Source organism: Phascolarctos cinereus, unplaced genomic scaffold (assembly GCF_003287225.1).
Source record: "Phascolarctos cinereus isolate Bilbo 61053 unplaced genomic scaffold, phaCin_HiC Scaffold_726;HRSCAF=1367, whole genome shotgun sequence".
Classification (NCBI taxonomy): Eukaryota; Metazoa; Chordata; class Mammalia; order Diprotodontia; family Phascolarctidae; genus Phascolarctos; species Phascolarctos cinereus.
In genome coordinates, this window is record NW_027556098.1 from 290,491,164 (window position 1) to 290,511,943 (window position 20,780).

At 36.1% G+C, this 20,780-nt stretch overlaps 1 protein-coding gene across 3 annotated transcripts in view; it reads left to right on the forward strand.

Annotated features, from left to right (window-relative positions):
* CNTN5 (contactin 5) overlaps positions 1 to 20,780 on the forward strand; it is a 1,537,434-nt gene that overhangs the window by 1,127,907 nt on the left and 388,747 nt on the right. For all 3 annotated transcript variants that reach the window (XM_078147163.1, XM_078147162.1, XM_020996136.2), the window contains one exon: positions 19,681 to 19,783. In XM_078147163.1, coding sequence (XP_078003289.1) covers positions 19,681 to 19,783 — 103 coding nt within the window. The remainder of the gene's footprint in view (positions 1 to 19,680; positions 19,784 to 20,780) is intronic.

Sequence of the window (20,780 nt, forward strand, 5' to 3'; positions counted from 1 at the left end):
TTGCTTTTCATTTCCTTCCCCAAGTTCCACTTCTTAGGTTCAGAAATGAACCCAGGAGATGTCTTATTCTCCTTGCAACACTAATCTGTTGTTCAGAGTTTTCAATTTATGGGCAATAACAGAAGAACTTGGAAGGCGTGTGACAAGAACACTCCTATCATAGTATCCTGGTATATTTATCTATGTGAAGGAAACAGAATAATATTAAGGCTTTATGTCAAACTCTGCAGGAATGCAGAAACTTATATGGCTTTTATTAATCTTTTATTTCTTTAGCTATGTGTCTCAAAGGAAAACTTATCTACTTGATATGAAGCAAATTAAATGAAAACATCTAGAAATCCTTGAATGGTTTCTGAATAAAATGAATACCTCATTTGCTCAGATGTCCTTAACAATCAGTCATTCCATACAATTCAATTTCACCTCAAAGAGACTTCTAAAAAATGATTTGAAATTCTATCTAAAGAGATAAGATTTACCACAAAAAAAAAGACCTTGCGTCATTACATTAACTCTCTTTATGTTTCTTAGAAGATTGGAGGAATTGTTTAATAAATAAATAAATATATATATAGTAAAATGAAGCTGTTAAACACACATAATACATATGAAACATACATATAATGTATGTGTTTGTATTTCACATATGTGTATGTGTTTCCTTATCAAGAAACCCAATTCTATTAAAAATGGAAACATTATAAAATTGTGGTCTTTAAGTCTGGAAGTCATATCCTAGGGTGTGTAAACTTTGGAGTTGATATAAAAGCAGTATTTTCTATGTGAATAGTCTACTGTCTTTGTTTGAAAACCACTCTACTGATGTACCATTAGCAGATAAACACTTGACATGGTTTTGCTATAGTAATTGTGGTATTTCAAAGAATTTTGATCTCTCCTTTTCCTTTCACTGATAAACATCTTAATGACATAGTCAGTGAACATTGCTTACATTTCCTTACCTTGAGATCACTCCCTAACTACAAGCAGGCCTACTAAACTGTTGTCAACTCCTAAATCACCAAATCCAGTGGCATTGTCTTTATCTTCTTTAATCTTTCTTCTGTATGTGGAAGAGATGATCATCCTTTTCTTCTTTCTGCAGACTCTGTCATATCTCCCACATCTTCTCCCTCCTTTCCCTTCCCTATTGTTATTATCCTCATTCAGACCTAGTTTCCTTACCAGTGCCCATATCTCTAGCTTGTGACCTCCTTTTTCTAATGATGATAATATAATTTACGTAGAGGAGTAGTATAACTTAGCGGATACAGAGCTTGCCTCAGAAGAAAGACATGTGTTCAAGAATCTAACATCTGACATTGAATGGCTATGGGATCAATGGAAAGTCATTTGATGCCCTTTTTATTGCCCTCCTTATGATTTTAACGCCACAACTAGGTACAAAAATATATCCAACAGTTGTGTATAACACAGTTCCATTGGAATGAACATATTGGAGAAAATGGAGAAAAATATTTCTCAAATCTCCAGGAAGAAGAGAATCAGTGAGTCTGGCTGGGAAATGTGCAAGGAGTATCCCATATAAATGAGATTGGAATTGTGCTGAGCTGTTATTGATCCTGGGGACCAGCAGAGCTCATCCATAGAGAATGTGTGCAGGTGCATGTTACTCAAGGTGTTAATTATCTGTCAAAAGATTTGTCTAGTGAATACTTAGCCTATTTTTTAGGATTAGCATAATCATAAAAGGTCTGCTGAAAAATACAACATGCACTATATTTTCTCTCAGAAAAGTAAGTTCCATTTTTTAAAGTGAGTTGTTTCAAAAAAATTGGAGCATGCACTTCATTAACAAACTTCAGGAATTTTCTCATTACCCACCCACAAAATCACACTTGGTTTAAAAAATAAACTAAACATAACACAGTGGAATTTACTGCTGCTATCATAATCCAATACTGGCAGTTCTTGACTTATAAATAATGGCAACACAGTAAGAGTCCCCCAATCCTTCTCCCTGATTCCCAATACATCACTAAGATAGGAATTTATAGAGAATCTATGTGTAACACAGTAGGAAAAAGGCCGACAACTCATTGTGAGGAAGTTGTCCTAGGAGCAAAGAGATTATCTAACTTGCCCAGGGTCACACTGTTGATATCAGAGACAAGACATGAGTCCAAGACTTTTGACTCTAAGGCATTTTCTATCTGATATCCACTCTCCCTCTAACTTATCTACAAAATATAGGTAATCCTTCTCATATAGTCATTTTCTCAAGATTGGTATAAGGATCAAATGAAATTATGTATACAAAGTACATTGTAGTTCTTAAATAATATATGTATATGTAAATTTATATACTATATCTGTATACACAATCCTTGGTACATAGTAGGCACCTAAAAATGCTTACTGATTGATAAGAATAAAGAAAACAAATTATTAAGCACTTACTATTTGCTTACCGCTGTGCTGCATGTCAGGAATCAAATATAAAAGACAAAGTCTATGTTTTCAAAGTGTTTGTCTTCTGAATGAGCCAAACAACACATATAGGTGAATGCAATAGCAAAACATAAAGGTATATTGGCAGGACAGATGGCAATATCCTAGAGTCTGGATAACATAGTAGTGGGACAGATAGAAAGACCTAGTGGAAGAGAGAGAGTAGTGACAGGCCAGATGGTGATACCTTGTGGTCTTCCTTCTTATCAGAAAAATTATAGTAAGTTACTCTCTAATCATCCAAGGCATGTGAACAGCCGTTTAAGTCATGGCAGGGAGGAGAAACTGAAGCAGAACAGACCCTAACCAAGGGTTAGGCCAAGGGGGCAGCAAAGAAGGGAATGGGTCTAAGAGTGGGAGTAGAATGGAAAACACTGATTTCCCATTCACAGGAATAGGGATAAGAGGGGTTGTCACAATCCAACTAGGAGAGAAAGAAGAGAAAGAACATTGGCAGGAAGGTTGGAAAAAAAAGGGCACCCTGTAATACTCCACTGCTGCCTAGTGGAATCTGAATGGAAGATGGACAGAGTCATCATTTCTATATTTATATGTATTATAGTTCAGTTGGAATGCTTTCTTATTCATGGCTAAGATGAGCTAGCCTTAGGAGGATGGAAGCTTGGTTGGTGGGGGGAGGGTGAATATATAAGGATTAATTAATTTTAGAACAGGAGCACTTATAGTAATACAGGTCTTAAGGTATCTTAAAAAAAAAAAGGCCATTGAGTACTGAGGGCCCAAAGGAAAGAGTCGGAAGTAGGACATCAATGCAGAATGGTCAGGATATATAAAAATAAATAAACCTCCTTATATCATAATTTTATCTAGAGCTCAGAAAAGGAAGGAGAAGGAAACATTCTTTGTCCTTCTCCTCCACTTCCCTTCTATACTCCTTGATCCTAGGACCCTCAACTTGGGTTGGTCCTATTAATACTATGGTTTGCTCATTAAATAGGATTTTGTGGGTTGGCCTAGGAATTCCCACCCCCAATCTAACACCCCCATCCCACAACCAACACACAACACTTTTTTTTTTTTGGCATTGAAAGTGTATTCCCAAACCTCCAGTGTACAAATAGACCTGACAAATGTTCTTTGCCCTCGCAATCCATCCTCTACACAACTATTTTTTTCCCTAAAACACATATCTTATCATATTACTTTGCTTCACTCATCATTCCCTAAACGAAAAGCCTTTGTGACTTCTAGGATTAATTACAACTTTAGGCTAGTTTTTTAGGCCCTCCACAATCTTGCTCCAACTTCTCTTTCCTTCTTTAGTTTGTATTATTCCCCTTTGCAAGTTTCCTGTGCCAGACAAATTAACAATTCCCAAAGTTCAACATTCCATCCACCAGCCTCTTTGTGTTTGATCATACTGTCTCTTGGAATGCTTAGAATGGGTTTGCTCCTTATCTTTCAGAATTCTTATCTTCCTTTAGGCTGAGCCCAAGTGCTAACTGTTCCATGAAGCCTTTCCCAAATGTTAGGACATGAATGCCCACCAGTGTTAGGGTACTCTCTCTCCTCAAAATGCCTTGTGTTATATTTCGTGGTACATGTTGCATTCCCTTCACAGGTTGTTGTTTGTCCTTCATTCTCGAAGAGGACCATGGCATCAGGAAGGTGATACCATTCATGACTTGCAAGTGAATTGGATTTAAGTGAGGGATTATATGCAAAGTCACCAGCCTCACTTTCTCCCCCCCAAAAAAAAAAGATAAAAAATAAACTCCTTGAGGGTACAAATAATTTTCTCCTTTTTTTTATCCCCAGCTCCTTGTTCTGTGGTTTTCACATAGAAAACACTCCTATTAAATTAAGCACAATCCTTTCATGAGCATTTGACTGCTTATGGCAACTTTCACTGTAAACATGCCTGTGTTAGAGTGCTACATGTTTAGCTACAAACCTAAGATAATTTTAATCAAGAATTAGATTGTCACAGTTGAATCTTATCATATTATAGCTTATCTGTCACTTAGATATCTTGGGAAAATGTCCTTTTTTTGTTTCATGGATCAGCATGGCCAAAGAATTCATCACTTAGTGCCTAAACAGGTCCTAAACAAATCTCTTTGTGCCTAGGTAGGCAGGTCATTGGATGGCAGGTCTGTCTGTGAGATTGTTCTCAATGTCTTTCCAACTTGATAAAACCTGCTATATTTTGTATTCCACCCGCCCTGTCCTTTGAAATAGTTCCTGACACATCGAAGGTTCTTAATAAATGCCTGATGGCTACTGACAGACCAGACTGATTGACTGCCTGAGAGCCTAGGGTTCTTTTCATGTCATGAAGAGCCCACTAGCATGCTAAAACTTACAAGTAGTGTACTCAGAGGGGATGCTTGAAAAATGGAAGAATGGTGAACAAAGTCATGAGCTAAGGTCTTGCTTACTTTTATTATTAAAGTGAATTATTTGTCATGAAATAAAATCTATTGCTTTCAGTCTAGGAAAAAAAAATCATAGGGAGGTGTTTATTGAGCCTCCATCCCTACTACAAAATGAAAGACTTATGGGAATTTATTTTTAATTAAATTTTAAAGAAAACTAAATAAATTCAAATAAATCAATGTCTATTAGCAATAGACTTCATTAAAGCTAGATCTATTTCTGTATAAGGTGAAAAAACCTTAAAACTTTGATCTTTACCACAGACATGTAAACACAATAATAATTCATGATTTACCTAACTGTTTCTCCATGGTCCAGACATTAACCAGTGTCCCTTGTGTTCTTTAGTAATATACATAGAAAATACAGAAACCAACATATTCAGATTTCTCCCCAAAGAGCATTAAAAATCTCTAAGTGCCTGAGAGGCTTGAACAAATATCAGATATCCTAAAATATTCCTAAGTCCCTGACTAAGAGCAACATTGATGCTACTAGCCAAAAATCAAAGGAATATAGATCTGAAGCTATATAGGACCTTAGAAGCCATCAAATCCAATTCCCCTCTCCTCCCAATACCCATCATCATTTTACAGAAGGAAACAAAAAACAGATATCTAAGGACAGATTTGAACCTAGGTCTTCCTGACTTGAAGCCCAGTACCCTAATATAACAACCAGCTGCCTTTCCAGCGGACTGGGTGGGGATCCTGCAATATGCAGAATAATAAATTATTTTCAGAAACACGTGATGTTAGAGCTAGAACAGTCTTTATGATAAGGCATGGTGTAGGTCTCCAATCCTTATAACCATCCCACAGGATCTCTAATTAAGATATTCATTTGTGCTTACCAGGGATTGACCGAGGGGGCAGGACAAGGGGGAAGCTTATGCATACACAATTCTTCAGCTTCTACCTGATGTGCTGCCAGGCTCTGGTTGACAATAAAGTTTTTAATATCAATTGTGGATCAGAGAACATCTACAAATTTGTAATACATCTGCATTGTAAAATAAAGCAAATCTTCATATGATTTAATTTATATTGAACAAAATGAGAATTTATGTCAAGACTTTTCCCAGAAAAGTAGTATTTGTCCTAATTTTTAGATATGCACATATTATGCCCATGTATTTTCCTTAGAATAGTAGCTATGGTCTTTTATTTTTATTTTCAGCACAGAATATAAACATAATGCAATTTTAATAATTTATAATTGGTAAAAATAGGTTCCTCACTGGAGATGATTTGTTGCACATTAAAGCATGTTAGGAGGCAAGAACAGAGAATTTGGGGATATGGCATGAAGGATAGAGTATACTGATAGTGGAAGGACACTCAGGGGAGGATATATCTTTGAGAGAGAGAGTGAAAGACATCATTCGATATCGTACAACCATGGAAGCTAAAAGTGGTGAGAGAAGTGTTTCCAAATTGCACAACATTGTTCAATAGAATTGCTAGTAAGGGAAGTTTGAGTGTCAGAGTATAAGATGGGTCATAAGTATGGTTATTAAAGTCCCTGAGATGAAACTAGGGTGAAGGGGGGAAATGTGAGCAGATCCTCAAATTATTAAAAGTGTGGATCTAAATGAAGCCAGTAGAGAGGATTTGGAGAAGATATAAATAAGTGGCATTAATTTAGAAGATGGAAGCAATTGAGAGTAGTCTATTAGAGATCTCAAAGAAGAATTTGGGGAGAGAGGAACAGATTAACTTCTTCTCATCCAAGGAGAAAAGGAGACTAAAATAAAGTGGTCCCTGTGTGGGAAAGGATGGCTAAAGACATGGTGTTGAGAAAGCCTAGTGTCTATTATGGTAAGGAAGTAGAGTAATGAGTTAAGGAGAAGATTGTTGATCAAGGGGATTTTGCCTATAGTTGAGTAACAATTCTAAAAGACACAATGGAAAGCACTTAGTAGAAAGAAAGACTGGAAGAGAGACAGAATGGAACTGATCTGGTTAGTAATAAGGGCAATCGTACTGTAGTAATAAGACCTATATAGCATTGTATACAGTAACAGCAATATTGTTTTAAGAACAACTTTGAGCAAATGAGTCATTTTGATTATTATAAATATCCAGATTAACCATAAAGGGAGTATAAAGACAGATGCTATCTGCATGCAGAGGAAGAAATGATAAACAGATGTATAGAATAATTTACATAGATGTATAAGTGTGCATATACATGTATAACCATTTATGTCTCATGATGGGCATCTCTAGGATGGGGTGGAGAAATTTAAATGATAACTTTATTATATTGTAGATAATAGATTTGCAGTTTCATGTGCAGTCATCTTTTTTTCTTATACTATGTTATGGAAAGGCTTGTTTTATCCATAAATTAAAAATAAAAGAAAGAAAGAAATGTGAAAAAAATAAGCTCTGCTTAAGAAAAAGTTCTGATCTATGAGAGAAATACAATATAAAATATCCACACATATGTATGCACCAATTTATTCCTGCCAAAAGCACTTATTCGAGCTTATGTAGTTACAGACTAAGAATTGCAATTTTTAAAATAAAAATGTTTTGCGTCATATATACCATTCTGCGTGTGTGAGATACCAGATGGTTAAAACAAACTTTCCTTTCAGCTTCCTATAACTGTATGTAGTATAAGCACTGAAATAGAATTAAAGATGAAACTTTGATCCCACAAAACCCAGCAGAGAACCATGGTCATCATAGGTACTCAAGAAATATTCCTTGCTATAAAATACAGCTGAGGGAGTTACATTCTAAAATTTTATTTGACATTATCACTTTGTTCTCCTTGTATGTTTGTAACTGTGGCAGATTTGGAAATAAACAAATGATACCTTGGGTCAGATTTGCTGTTGGTTCGTGAAAATTGCCTTGTGAACAAGGAATGCAATGTATTCATTTTTCTGATGCATCCATGGAGCTTTGAAGCTGGGTTGTGGCCATATGGTCTCCCCAGGGCAAGGAGATTTCCCCTTTGCAAATAACAAGCTTTTTGAAGTGCATGTCCCCAAATACCATTAAAATCAGTGTGAATTTGACATATACAAGTGTTAGTGAAATCCTTATAAAGTGTAGATTGCTTTAGTGTGTTTACATCACAAATGTTAGTGCCAACCACATGAATGCCAACCTCTATAATAAGAAAATGGAGGTGAGAAGAAAATGTCCAAATTTAAGTGGTTAAAAAAAAATATATTTTTAACAATAACTAGAAACAATACATTCCTTACATTCCCCTACCCCTATGATTATAATAATTATACCACACTTACCCTGGAAGTTCACTGCACCCCTGGACTTGTCACACTCGAAGTACATTCTGCCCCCTGCTCCCTTCTTCTGACTGGCAAGTTCCTGTTGCAATCTCTGTTTTAAGGAAAGCACCTAAGGAAAGGCCAACAATGTATTCTGAACTTTTTCTACCATGCTTGGCAGTAGCTTCTTTCCCTGCCCCTAATTTTTAGTTTCATGTGTTGTCTTCCTTTATTAGAATATAAGCTATGTCAGGGATTGTCTTTCTTTCTATTTGTATTTGTAACCTCAGTGCTTAGTATAGTGCTTGATGCATAATAAGCACTTAATGAATGCTTGTTTTTTAGGCCACACAGCTGAGGAAATTAGTTGGCAGAATTTTTCCCTTAGCCCTTTGGCTTCTTTGTAACTAGCATTTTCTTTTACTCTTTTTTCCCCTTGGCTGCTTGTTTTATGATGGGCTGTTGAATACCTATGTGTAGAAGGTTTTTCCAGAGGGAAAAATAGAATGATTTTAGAATGATTTTTAAAATAGCAGCAATAAAACAATATATGTGAGGTTAACACACCTCACTCCTGTCCTCCATTTTTACTTTATAAATGAATGGAATAAGGCAAATGTGAATGTTTCCGTATGTCGTATCAAAATCCTAACTCCTGGCTAAATCACAGCTGAGATGACCATATAGAAAACTTTGTTGAGGGTGTTAGTTTCCTACAGAACTACTTAGGAACTTTTAAAAATGTAATTATTGAATTTAACATTAATAATTCCTTTAGCACCAGTATACATCCATTTTGACTCCATCTCCTTTAGAGCCATTATAGCAGTCCTTTAAACCTATCAGTCATTGATGTGACCAATTGTAACAGCTTTTAAAGGAAGTCCCCTGTGGCTGTCAAAATGAAAACTCTGGCCCATTCAACATTCAATCTACTGTTCTTAAACATATTCAAGGAAGCACCTAATGAAATCTAATGTGAGCTAAAATTACCTATCCCAGGAAGCTTTATTTAAAAATTATTTCTGGGGCAGCTAGGTGGCACAGTGGATAGAGCACTGGCCCTTAGGTCAGGAGGACCTGAGTTCAAACCTGACCTCAGACCAAACACTTGACACTTACTAGTTGTGTGACCCTGGGCAAGTCACTTAACTCCAATTGCCTAATTAAAAAAATATATATATATATATATTTCTCATGTTAACACACAGAGGGAGAAATTAACCAAAACAAGAAGTTGATCAGTATGAACCAAAATAAAGGAATCCTAGAACAAAATCAATTGTCTTCCATGAATTCAATTTTTGAGGGAAAGCATAAGTTTTGGGTTATGGATTTATAGCTATCAATTTACTCAAATCATAATTTCTAGATGGTTCTTACTCCATTTCATAATTTCACAGAAATTTCCACGGGTTGAAATGATTGTATTCTTTTAGACACTTCTATTTACACCTTGGCTCCCCGTTCAGAGTCGGCATCTTTCTCTTGTCTCATCTAATGAATCAGATGTGTCAAAAGTGCCTGTGTTCTTGGTTTTTAAGTTTTTTGAAGGCAGGGACCAGTTCTCTTTTCTCTTTGTATCACCTCTAGGGATTTGTACAGAGTTTTGCATATAATAAGTAAGCTTACTTTTAGAAGATCTCTTTTTTCTGTTTTATCAACACAAATAAGCTCAGATTTCTGTGCAAATATTGTTCATGGTGTGTGTGTATATGTATGTTTATATTGTTTTTGGATCACAATCATTAGATCAGGACAAGAAAATAAGTGCTAAGCTTCAGCAGTACATAAAAAGCAATCATAGTACAGCATGTAGAGGGAGTTCCTTGGCAGATTTGTCCTCGATTCCCAGAGGTAAAGGAAAATGCTGGCTGTCCTGATTTTCAGATTATAAATAATGAACATGAAACAAATCTCTTCTAGATGATAGACCTCCTCTAGTTTTATACGTAATATAAATATAAGACTCAAAATAATACATATATTTAAAGATAGTATGAGCCACTCATTTCCACCCTTTATTTGCACAGTGCCAAACCAATAGGAAATATTGGGTAAGGCAACTATGGTTACGACTGAATTAATATTTACCCAGGCTTGTGAAATTAATACCTCTTAATGACCCTTTAGAAAATTGCAAAGTAGACAGAATTAAGACACTTGTCCAAATAATTAAAACATCCTTAAGAAATTAAGAATTAAATTATTAAATGCATAAATCAAAGAGAAATAAATTGATATAATAAATTTTATGGGGTTAGTTTTCTATTTTCTTTTATATTCCCAATATCCTTCTTCCTTATGTAATCACAGCCCAGTGTGCTGAATTATTTCACATTCAGTGATGTACTAATTATCTAGGCATCATGGAAAGATAGCATGATAATCCCTGCAAGACTAAATATGCCAGGACTAAATGTGGCAGCATGCCTTATGTGTAGAATGGCATTTTTAGGCAGCATGTGTGCAATCTATTCAGCCTCTTTTCTTTCTTTTTCTGGCCTTTGATTCTCTTACCAGCTGCATCTAAATAATGTAGATGGCATAAGAATTTCATGGGTATATTTAAATGTAAATGTGATGAGACAATAAGTAAAATAATATCAAATAATATATTTATTGAAACTTAAGTACTATTGAGCAGTTTTAATGCAGGAAACTCTGCTATAATCAAACTCTATTTTCAGTAAAGAAAAACAAATTCCTACATCAACATTGATGTATAGCAGTATGTCAGTTGCACTCCTGTCAAAGGAGATCTTCATGCTTATCCTAAGTTACAAAGAAAAAAATGTCTTCATTAAACTAAATTTGCATTGGGTTTATTAGTATTGTTTTGAGGCTCATACCTGTTATATCCTCAAAGTATGGAATTCTCAGTTTTTACTCTCTCAACGTAGGTCTACAACAGTTTCTTCACTCTAAAGTCTTAGAGGTTTGTTTAACTTCACTACTAAGAGGTTGAGTAATTTACCTAACGTCACACAGCCAGTAGGTAGCAGAAGCATAACTTGAACAAAGCTCTTTCTTCCTCTCTGTTCACTATACCATCCTTTCATCCTAGAAATGTTTTTATTATTGCTGCTTATTATAAGAGTATACTCAATAAATCAATCAATAAACAAGTATTTATTATTTACTGTGTGCCAGACACTGTATTAGACAACAGAAACACAATGGGAAAAATGACATGGTGTTTGCCCTCAAGGAGTTTACAATCTATCAAGGGAAACATAATGTTCATATATGAGTATATAATATCTGTGGACACATATGCAAATGTGTATATAAACACATATGTACGTATACATATATACATGTATATACATGCAAAATGGATATAAGATAATTTTACAAGGGAGGAGTCCTGCAACTGGGATTGATATAGAAGTTGGTGCTTGATTTGAATTTGGAAGGAAAATGGGAATTAGAAAAGGAAGGAGTTCATTCCAGGATCAGTGGCAGCTAGTGGCAGTGTGTCATTTGTGAGCAAGAGCAACAAGGTCAATTTCCCTGGGCAGTAGAATGCAGAAAGAAAAATAATGTATAATGAGGCTAGGAAACTAATTTGGGGCCAGTTAAGAGAGCTTTAAAAAGCCAAACAGAGGAGTTTATATTTGATACTAAAGCCAATAGGGAGGCATTTGAATTTATTGAGTAGGGGAGTGATCAAACCTAAGCTTTAAGAAAATCATTTTGGCAATTGTGTGAAGAATGGTGTGGAGTGAAATGACAGAAAGTAAGAGACCACTTATGAGGCTATTTCAATAATAAAATTGAGAAGTGATGAGGGCTTGGACTAGAGTGGCTGACTATAAAGAGAAAAATATAGTGGATATTGTAGAATATTAACTCCATGTCTATACATGTAAAATAGTATATTTATTGACAGTTACATTTTTTTAAACTTAGTCTTCATATTTAGAGCTCGAAAAGGTCTTAGAGTTCATGCAGTCAAATAGTGTCTCTGATATATGAGGAAATCAATTTCTAGAGAGGTAAAGTGAATTATATAGTAGTAGGTGGCAAAGCCAGGGTTTGAATGAAAGAATTTTGCTCCAAATCTTGTGATCTTTCTGCTACACTTTTCTGTTGCCTTGCATTAATTCAACAAGCATTTATTAAGTACTTGCTTAATATTAAGTACTGAACACTTCTAGATGCTAGGAATACAAAGAAAAAAATCCCTTCCTTCAAGGATCTTATATTCTGTTACATTTATGAAAATGATTAACCTATTGCTAAAGTATCTTATGATGATGATGATGATGATGATGATAAAACTATTACTCTATTGCCACAGTTGTGGCATAAACATCCCTCTTCTCTCCATATTATATATCTCCATCATTACCTTCACATACTCTTACCTCTTTCTAACCTCATCTTTTCCCTAATTACTTTGTCCTGAAAAATTATTCAAAGCCTTGGGCAGTTCCAAAATGAAAAGAAAGCAAATCTTATCTAATTGGCTCAATACAGCCATTTCTAAATCCATCATATTGGAAGTGTAGAATGACTTGTGTAAAAATTTCCCCAACTATTGCCTGACTAGCCAACAAATAGCTGCTAAATTTAACAGTGAAGAACTTAGAAAGCCTGACAGATGTAACAACTTATCTCCATTTGGGGTATAAAAATAAAACGTTTTCTTTAAGTGGTGTGAAAATCACTGTTGGAACTTTGATTCCGTGTGAAATTTTTGTTTAGAATTTTTTTGGTTTGGCCATAGTTATAAAATAATATTGCTAGAAATTAAAATAGGTTATCACCAGCACTTTATATGAAAGTAAAACCAAAATGGGATATTAATTATGTCATTTCAGTTGGAGAAATAAAACAGTGGGACAGTTTATCCCTAGGACTGAATTAGCCTAGGCAAGGAATGGAATGGTTTCAATGCTTCCTCAAAAGGAATGACATCTCATTCCATTTCAGTCTCTGGTTATATAAAACTACAGGTGACTTTAAAGATAGGGCCTACCACCAAGGCACTGTTGTTGGCAGCCATAGAATCACAGAACCTCAGTGTTCCTTCAGAGGTCATTTAATTTTACCCATATTTGAGAACAAAATACTCTTCTACAACATCCATAACTGGTGGACTTTTTCAGAATGATCCCAGCTGATAGCCTCCTTTCTGAAGGCCACTTTAGAGCAGCTCTAATTCTTAAGAAATATCTCCTTATATAAAATGTATGTATGAGGTAGGGCCAAGATGGCAGAGTAAAAGCAGTGACTTGATTGAGCTCTCCCACAAACCCCTCCAAATACCTGTAAAAAATGACTCTAAACAAATTTTATATCAGCAGAACCCACAAAAAGACTGAATGAAACAAATTTCTAGCCCAAGATAATCTGGATGGAAAGGGCTGTTGCACCTACAGTTCAATGTGGGCCATGTGGGCAAAGATGAAGTAAGCTTCAGGAGATTGAATTATGGGCAGCTGTGGTGGTTTCCAGACTTCTCAACCCACAAATGCCAAAGACGACTTAGAAGGTCAATGGGAAAGGTCTGTCAGACCTGGGTGGGAGAAAAGCATGGTCCAGCCCTGGCCCTAGTGCAACCTGGGGTGGTGGTGGCTATTTCTGGAGCTCTTGGCTCACAGACACTGGGGGGAATCAAACAGATGATCAGAGGAGGATTGCAGGGATCTCTTTGCTGTCAGTGAGGCAGGATTCTCTTGCTTTGCGCATGCTTAGATCCGGATCAGAGTCCTGGGGAGTGGTCCTGGGGTGAGGAGGAGTGCTGGCGTGGCAGAATTTGTGGTGGTGGTGGAAAGAAAATTTTCCTCACACTTCCAGGGCAGAAAAGAGTGCTTGTGGTCACTCATAGACCAGAGCAAAGACCAGGAAGGAAGTAAACACCTCTCCTTTGATCATACCATGTTAGAAGAACTGAAAATTTACAGGTCACTAGAAGTATTTCTGAAAACAGCTGCACAAAACCCCCAAAGCTTGGGACCATACACCCTCTGCAGTGGAAGCAGAGTTCTACCTTAATAAAGAGTTAAAAAGTCAAGTAATTGGCTTGGAACATGAGCAAACAGAGGGAAAAAAACTCATATTATTGAATCTTACTTTGATGACAAAGATTAAAACGTAGAACCAGAAAAAGACAACAAAGTCAGAGCTCCTACTTCCAAAGCCTCCAAGAAAAAAAGGAATTGGTCTCAGGCCATGGAAGAGCTCAACAAAGATTTTTAAAAGCAAATAAGAGAAGTAGAGGAAAAATTGGGAAGAGAAATGAGAGTGATGCAAGAAAATCATAAAAAACAAGTCAACAGCTTGCTAAAGGAAACACAAAAAAATGCTGAAGAAAAAAATACCTTAAGAATAGACTGACCCAAATGGCAAAAGACATAGAAAAAGCCAATGAGGAAAAGAATTCCTTAAAGAGCAGAATTGGTCAAATGGAAAAGGAGGTCCAAAAGCTCACTGAAGAAAATAATCCCTTAAAAGGAGAAAATGGAAGCTAATGACTCTACGAGAAATCAAGAATTTATCAAACAAAACCCAAAGAACGAAAAAAATAGAAGACAATGTAAAATATCTCATTGGAAAAACAACTAACCTGGAAAACAGATCAAGTAGAGATAATTTAAAAATTATTGGACTACCTGAAAGCCATGATCAAAAAAAAGAGTCTAGAAAATCATCTTTCAAAAAATTATCAAAGAAAACTGCCCTGATATTCTAGAATCAGGTGGTAATACAGAAATTGAAAGAATCCACTGATCACCTCCTGAAAGAGATCCCCAAAGGAAAACTCCTAGGAATATTATAGCCAAAATCCAGAGTTCCTAGGTGAAGGAGAAAATATTGCAAGCAACCACAAAAAATCAATTAAGGTATTGTGGAAACACAATCAGGATAACACAAGATTTAGCAGCTTCTACATTAAGGGATTGGAGGACTTGGAATACGATATTCTGGAGGAAAGAAACTAGGATTACAACCAAGAATCACCTACCCTGCAAAACTGAGTATAATCTTTCAGGGGAAGAAAATAGACATTCAGTGAAATAGAGTACTTTCAAGCATTCTTGATAAAAAGACTAGAGGTGAGTAGAAATTTTGACTTTCAAATACAAGACTCAAGAGAAGCATGAAAAGGTAAGCAGGAAAGAGAAATGATAAGGGACTTATTAAATAAGTTAAACTGTTTATATTCATACATGGAAAGATGATATTTGTTAACTTATGAGACCTTTCTCAGTTGGAAGAAATATATGTGTAGACAGAGGGCACAGGGTGAGTTGAATATAAAAGGATGATACCTAAAATATAAAATTAAGGGGTGAGAGAGAGGATTGTACTGGGAGAAGGAGAAAGGGAGAGGTAGAATGAGGTAAATTATCTCACATAAACCAATGAAGAAAAAGCTTTTACAGTGCACGGGAACTGGGGGAAGGGGAGAGGGAATGAGTGAATCTTATTCTCATCGGATTAGGCTTAAGGAAGGAAAAGCATACATACTCAATTGGATATGGAAATCTATCTTATGGAAAATGGGGGAAGGGAATAAGAGAGGGGAGATGATAGAAGGGAGGGCAGATTGGGAGAGGGAGTAATTGGAAGCAAACCCTTTGGAGGAGGGACAGGGTCAAAGGAGAGAATAGAATAAACATGGGGTGGGATAGGATGAAGGGTAATATAGTTAGTTTTTCACAACATGACTATTATGGAAGTGTTTTGCATGAGTACACTTGTATAACCTGTATCGAGTTGCTTGCCTTCTCAATGAGGGTGAGTGGGGAGGGAGGAAGGGAAAGAATTTGGAACTCAAAGTTTTAAAAACAATTGTTAAAAATTGTTTTTACATGCAACTGGGAAATAAGATATACAGGCAATGGGGTATAGAAATCTATCCTGCCCTAGAGGAAAATATAAGGGGAAGGAGATAAGAGAAGGGAGGAGGGGTGATATAAGGGAGGGCAGATTGGGAGAAGGGGTATTCAGAATGCATGCTGTCTTGGTGTGGGAGAGGGGAGAGATAGGTAGAAAACTTGGAACTCAAAATCTTGTGGAAGTGAATGTTGAAAGCTAAAAATAAATTAATTAATAAAAAATAAAATGTACTTACATAAAGCTGCAACACCATGCCTTTTTGCTCATTGCCCCTAGTTCTGCACTGTGGGACAAAGCAGAGCAAGTCCTTCTGCCATGTGGCAGCCCACCTTTGTTCAATGTGTTCAGTCATTTTTCAGTCATGTCTGACTCTTTGTGACCCCAGTGGGGTTTTCTTGGCAGAGATGCTATAGTGGTTTGTCATTTCCTTCTCTAGTTTATTTTACAGATGAGGAAACTGAAGCCAACTATGTAAAGTGACTTGCTCAGAGTCACACAGCTAGTAAGTATCTGAGGCTGAATTTAAACTCAGGAAGATGAGCCTTCCTGACTTCAGACCCAGCACTCTATCCATTGTGCCACCTAGCTGCCCTCTTTGTTCAATAAATCAGTCAGTTAATATGTACTTTTTAAAAAAATTATTTTATTTTCAATTCATGGAATAAAACAAGCATTTCCTTAGCACAATACGATAAAAAGACAAATGCAAATCTACCATGTACAACTTACTATCCCCCCAAAATATGCAATAAAGTTAACATGTATGTTTTATTTTTTTTCTATTTTTTTCTCCCCCCACCCTGGCCTAGACGTGGCCACCATTACACACAAAGGTATATGTGTGTGTGTGTGTGTGTGTGTGTACATATATATGTGTGTGTATGTGTGTGTGTGTGTACATATATATGCGAAATTATTCTTACATATTTTCATTTATCAGTTCTTTCTCTGGATGCAGGTAGTTTCTTTCTTCATATGTCCTTTATTTTTAATTTGTGTATTTATAATAGTCAAAATGACAATCTCTCAGTTACTCTTAGAACAATATTGCTATTATTATATACAATGTTCTCTTGATTCTGCTCACTTCTCTCTTCTTCATTTCACGCAAATTTTCCATGCCTTTATAAGATCATTAAGCTTATCATTTCTTATAGCACAGTAGGATTCCATCACAATCATACACCACAACTTGTTCAACCATTCCCCAATTGATGGGGATTCCTACAATTTCCAGTTCTTTGCCACCACAAAGAGAGCTGCTAAAAACATCTCATTCACATTCAAAGATATAATTACTATTCATGAATTTTCCTCCATCTTATTTTTACTCACTGTTTTCCTTCTTAGCCTATCTTTTTACCTTATCCCTATTACCCCATCACCCCCTCTCACCTTCAATCCACTAAAATCCTCTAAAAGTCCCTCGCCCATCCTGTCCCCCAGCTTTCTCACCTCTCTACATGTTCAGAAGACTTTTACACCCTTCTAGATGCACACATTGTTTCCTTTTCAACCCAAATGAGAGTAAGCAAGGCACTGTCCTAAGCACTAAGCAGAGAAAGAAAGAACAAAAACAGCCCTTGCTCTCAAGGATCTTACATTCTACTAGGGAATACAACATATACACAAATAGGTTCGCACAAGATTAAAAATGACAATAATGGCTACATTTATATAGTCTTTTAAGGTTTACAAAGTGCTATACAAACATCACATTTTAAATATAACCTGTAATTATATAATATTTTATAATAATGAATGGATAGAGAGCCGTCTCAGAGGGGAAGGCTCCAGTTGCTTAGGAGACCAGAAAACACCTCCTCTTGAAGTCAGCTCTTGAGCGCAATCTTGAAGAAAATCAGGGATTCTAAAAGACAGTACTTAGGAGAGAGAACATTCTGGATGTGAGACAGCCTATGCAAAGGCATAAAAAGAGAAAATGGAGCACTTTCTGTAACAGCAAGTAGGCTGGTCCCTGGGAACTTCCCCTGTACTTATATTCAAGAAAAAAATAGTCATATAATGCAAAGTGTCCTTAAACAAGAATTCTGTCTGACTTCATTTTTGATCAAACATTCCCTTAAAGACTACCAATTAGGGGAAGAACACTAGTTCTCAAGGCAGACCACTCCACTTTTGGATAACTATAAGGAAGTTTTTCCTGATATCAAGCTTAATCCTAAACCCATGCATTATGTATCCTGGTGATGTGTTTTCAGCTAGTCAGTCAGGGTGGGCAAGTAGCATAGAATGAGTTGATTTTCTTTAAATATCAAAGGTGCTAAGGAGAGTTGGAGACAACTGAAATGAACCTTTCTTGGCAAGCAGAATGGTCTCTAAGGAACTATAAAAAAGGACATAGCTTTCACGGCACATTGACTAAAAGCTTTAGAGTTTATAATCTATTCTGAAATGGAAACATCATCCTTGAAGAAAAACAATTTGGGTAACGGTAAGCACTGATTTATTATTTTAACAATTATCACCCTAAAAACCACAGTTGATATATATCTTCATATACATGTACATATGTATGTGTGTGTGTGTGTGTGTGTGTGTGTGTGTGTGTATCCCTTTAAAAGTTATCAGTACATTTTACCATAATAACAACTCTCTAAAATAGGTATTATAAGTATTATTAACCTCATTATATAGACATGGAAGCTGATCATCACAAGGTTTAAGGAACTTGCCCATGTTCACACAGCTAATATGTCACATGCAGGATTTGATCCCAGGGCTTCTGATTATAAGACTAGTTATTCTATCCTACCACACAGCCTGTAGAAGGTTGTGAATGTGCTCTTATGCATTTAGGAGGTGAGAGTACCCACAGAAGGGTAACCAAGATGGTGAAGAATTTCAAGAGTATACCATAATTTCATTTGAAATTCATTTGAAGGAATTGGGTTGTTTAGTCTGAAGAATAAAAGTCCTTGAACCATGATAGCTGCTCTTAACTTATTTATAAGGTTGTCACATGGAAGAAAGATTAAAGTTGTTCTGCTTGGCCTCAGAGGGCAGATGTATGAGTGGAAATTGAAAAGAAGCACATTCAGACCTCATATAAAGAAAATTGGTGTGGTAGGCTCTATCAGTAGATATAGCACTGGGCTTAGAATCAGGAAGACTCATGTTCATGAGTTCAAATCTGGCCTCAGACACTTAACTAGCTGTGTAACCATGGGCAAGTCACTTAACCCTCTGTGCCTCAGTTTCTCTTCTACAAAATGAGCTGGAGAAGGAAATGACAAACCACTCCAGTATCCTTGCCAAGAAGACCCCAAAATGGGGTCATGAAAAGTAGGACATGACTGAAATGATTCAATATACAAAAGAAAACCTTCCTAGCAAACAGAGCTTACAGAATTATTTTCCCCGCCTTATCCCAATTCCCCATCACCACCACTAGAAGGCCTAAGGCAGAAGCTAAAGTGCCACTTGTCCGGCGTGTCGCAGAAGGGATACTTGTTTGGGTATGAGTTCGATCAGAAGAGCTCTAAGTTCCCTTCCAACACTGACATTCTGTGATTCTATAATTGCATGATTGTTCTGAGACAGTCACTGATCTCACTCAATTCATCACTTCCCTCATTGCTGTTAAGAAACTATACCACACACTTAGAAAAAAAGGCTTTAGGCTTCAAGAAAAGTTGTGACATTAATTTTATTTTAAAAGACCATTCTTTATTTCCCAGGTGTGATGGGAGAATATGAGCCGAAAATTGAGGTCCATTTCCCTTTCATGGTTACAGCTGCTAAGGGAATGACAGTCAAGATGGAATGTTTTGCGCTTGGCAAGTAAGTACATATTCTTCGATAATTAGACAAAATTGTTCATAAAAATGTGACATAAGCAATTTTTGGTTCAGTTCTTTTTGCTGGGTTTCATTTTCCAAGAACGTCATAGGGTATATACTAGATTCTTATAAGACTGGCAAGTGGGAATTGTAAGTAACCAATTACAAATTCCCTGTCTAGTTATTGGTAGGGACAGTAATGTATATGATTCTGGAATGTGCTATTTTCAATAGAAGAAGTGAACTTCTCCCAATAAATGAGGAGATGTCTTATATATTTGCCTTCTTTTCATATGATTTATATTCACTTATTATCCAGTGTTTGGTACTCGTGAATGTCATCAGGACTTATCCTAGATTTTCCTTTAGTTTTTACATAAATCTTCTAATTGGAAGTCAACTAAGATGATGGTGTTGCTAACCAGTTTCTGGATAATGTGCAGAATCTGATAAGAAATAATGAGACAATGTTTGAAAAATCATAAGAACCTAATTGTGCTAATAGTTATACTGAGCCCATGATTACTTCCACATCTTCTGAGATAATGATAAAATGATAGTACCAGCTGTCTCCATGTAAAACACCTAATCATTCCAAAACTCAGTAAGATGATTTATAGCAGACCCAACTGCCCTCCTACATTTCAGGCTTACATTTGTAATAGTTTGTTTTCTACAAAGGTACAAAAACTTATCAGTGATGTTTGTTTATAATACATATGCTGGAAGTTGGAGGAGGGCTTGGAATTTTGATTATCTTTGATTAGAGCATGATTATTTATTTTCAACATGATGTCGCCTAGGGCAGTGAGACTTCAAGGTCCTTTCTAGACCATGTAATTACAATTTGCTTGAATTGTATCTCTGTATATCACTTTTCCTAATCATTTTACTTCAGTAGTTGATGAACTAACAAAACATTTGTTTAGGGATTAAATGAGCTACATAAAAACGCAAGTGATTATTGAAGTTATTATAACACGTGGTTGGGAAATAGC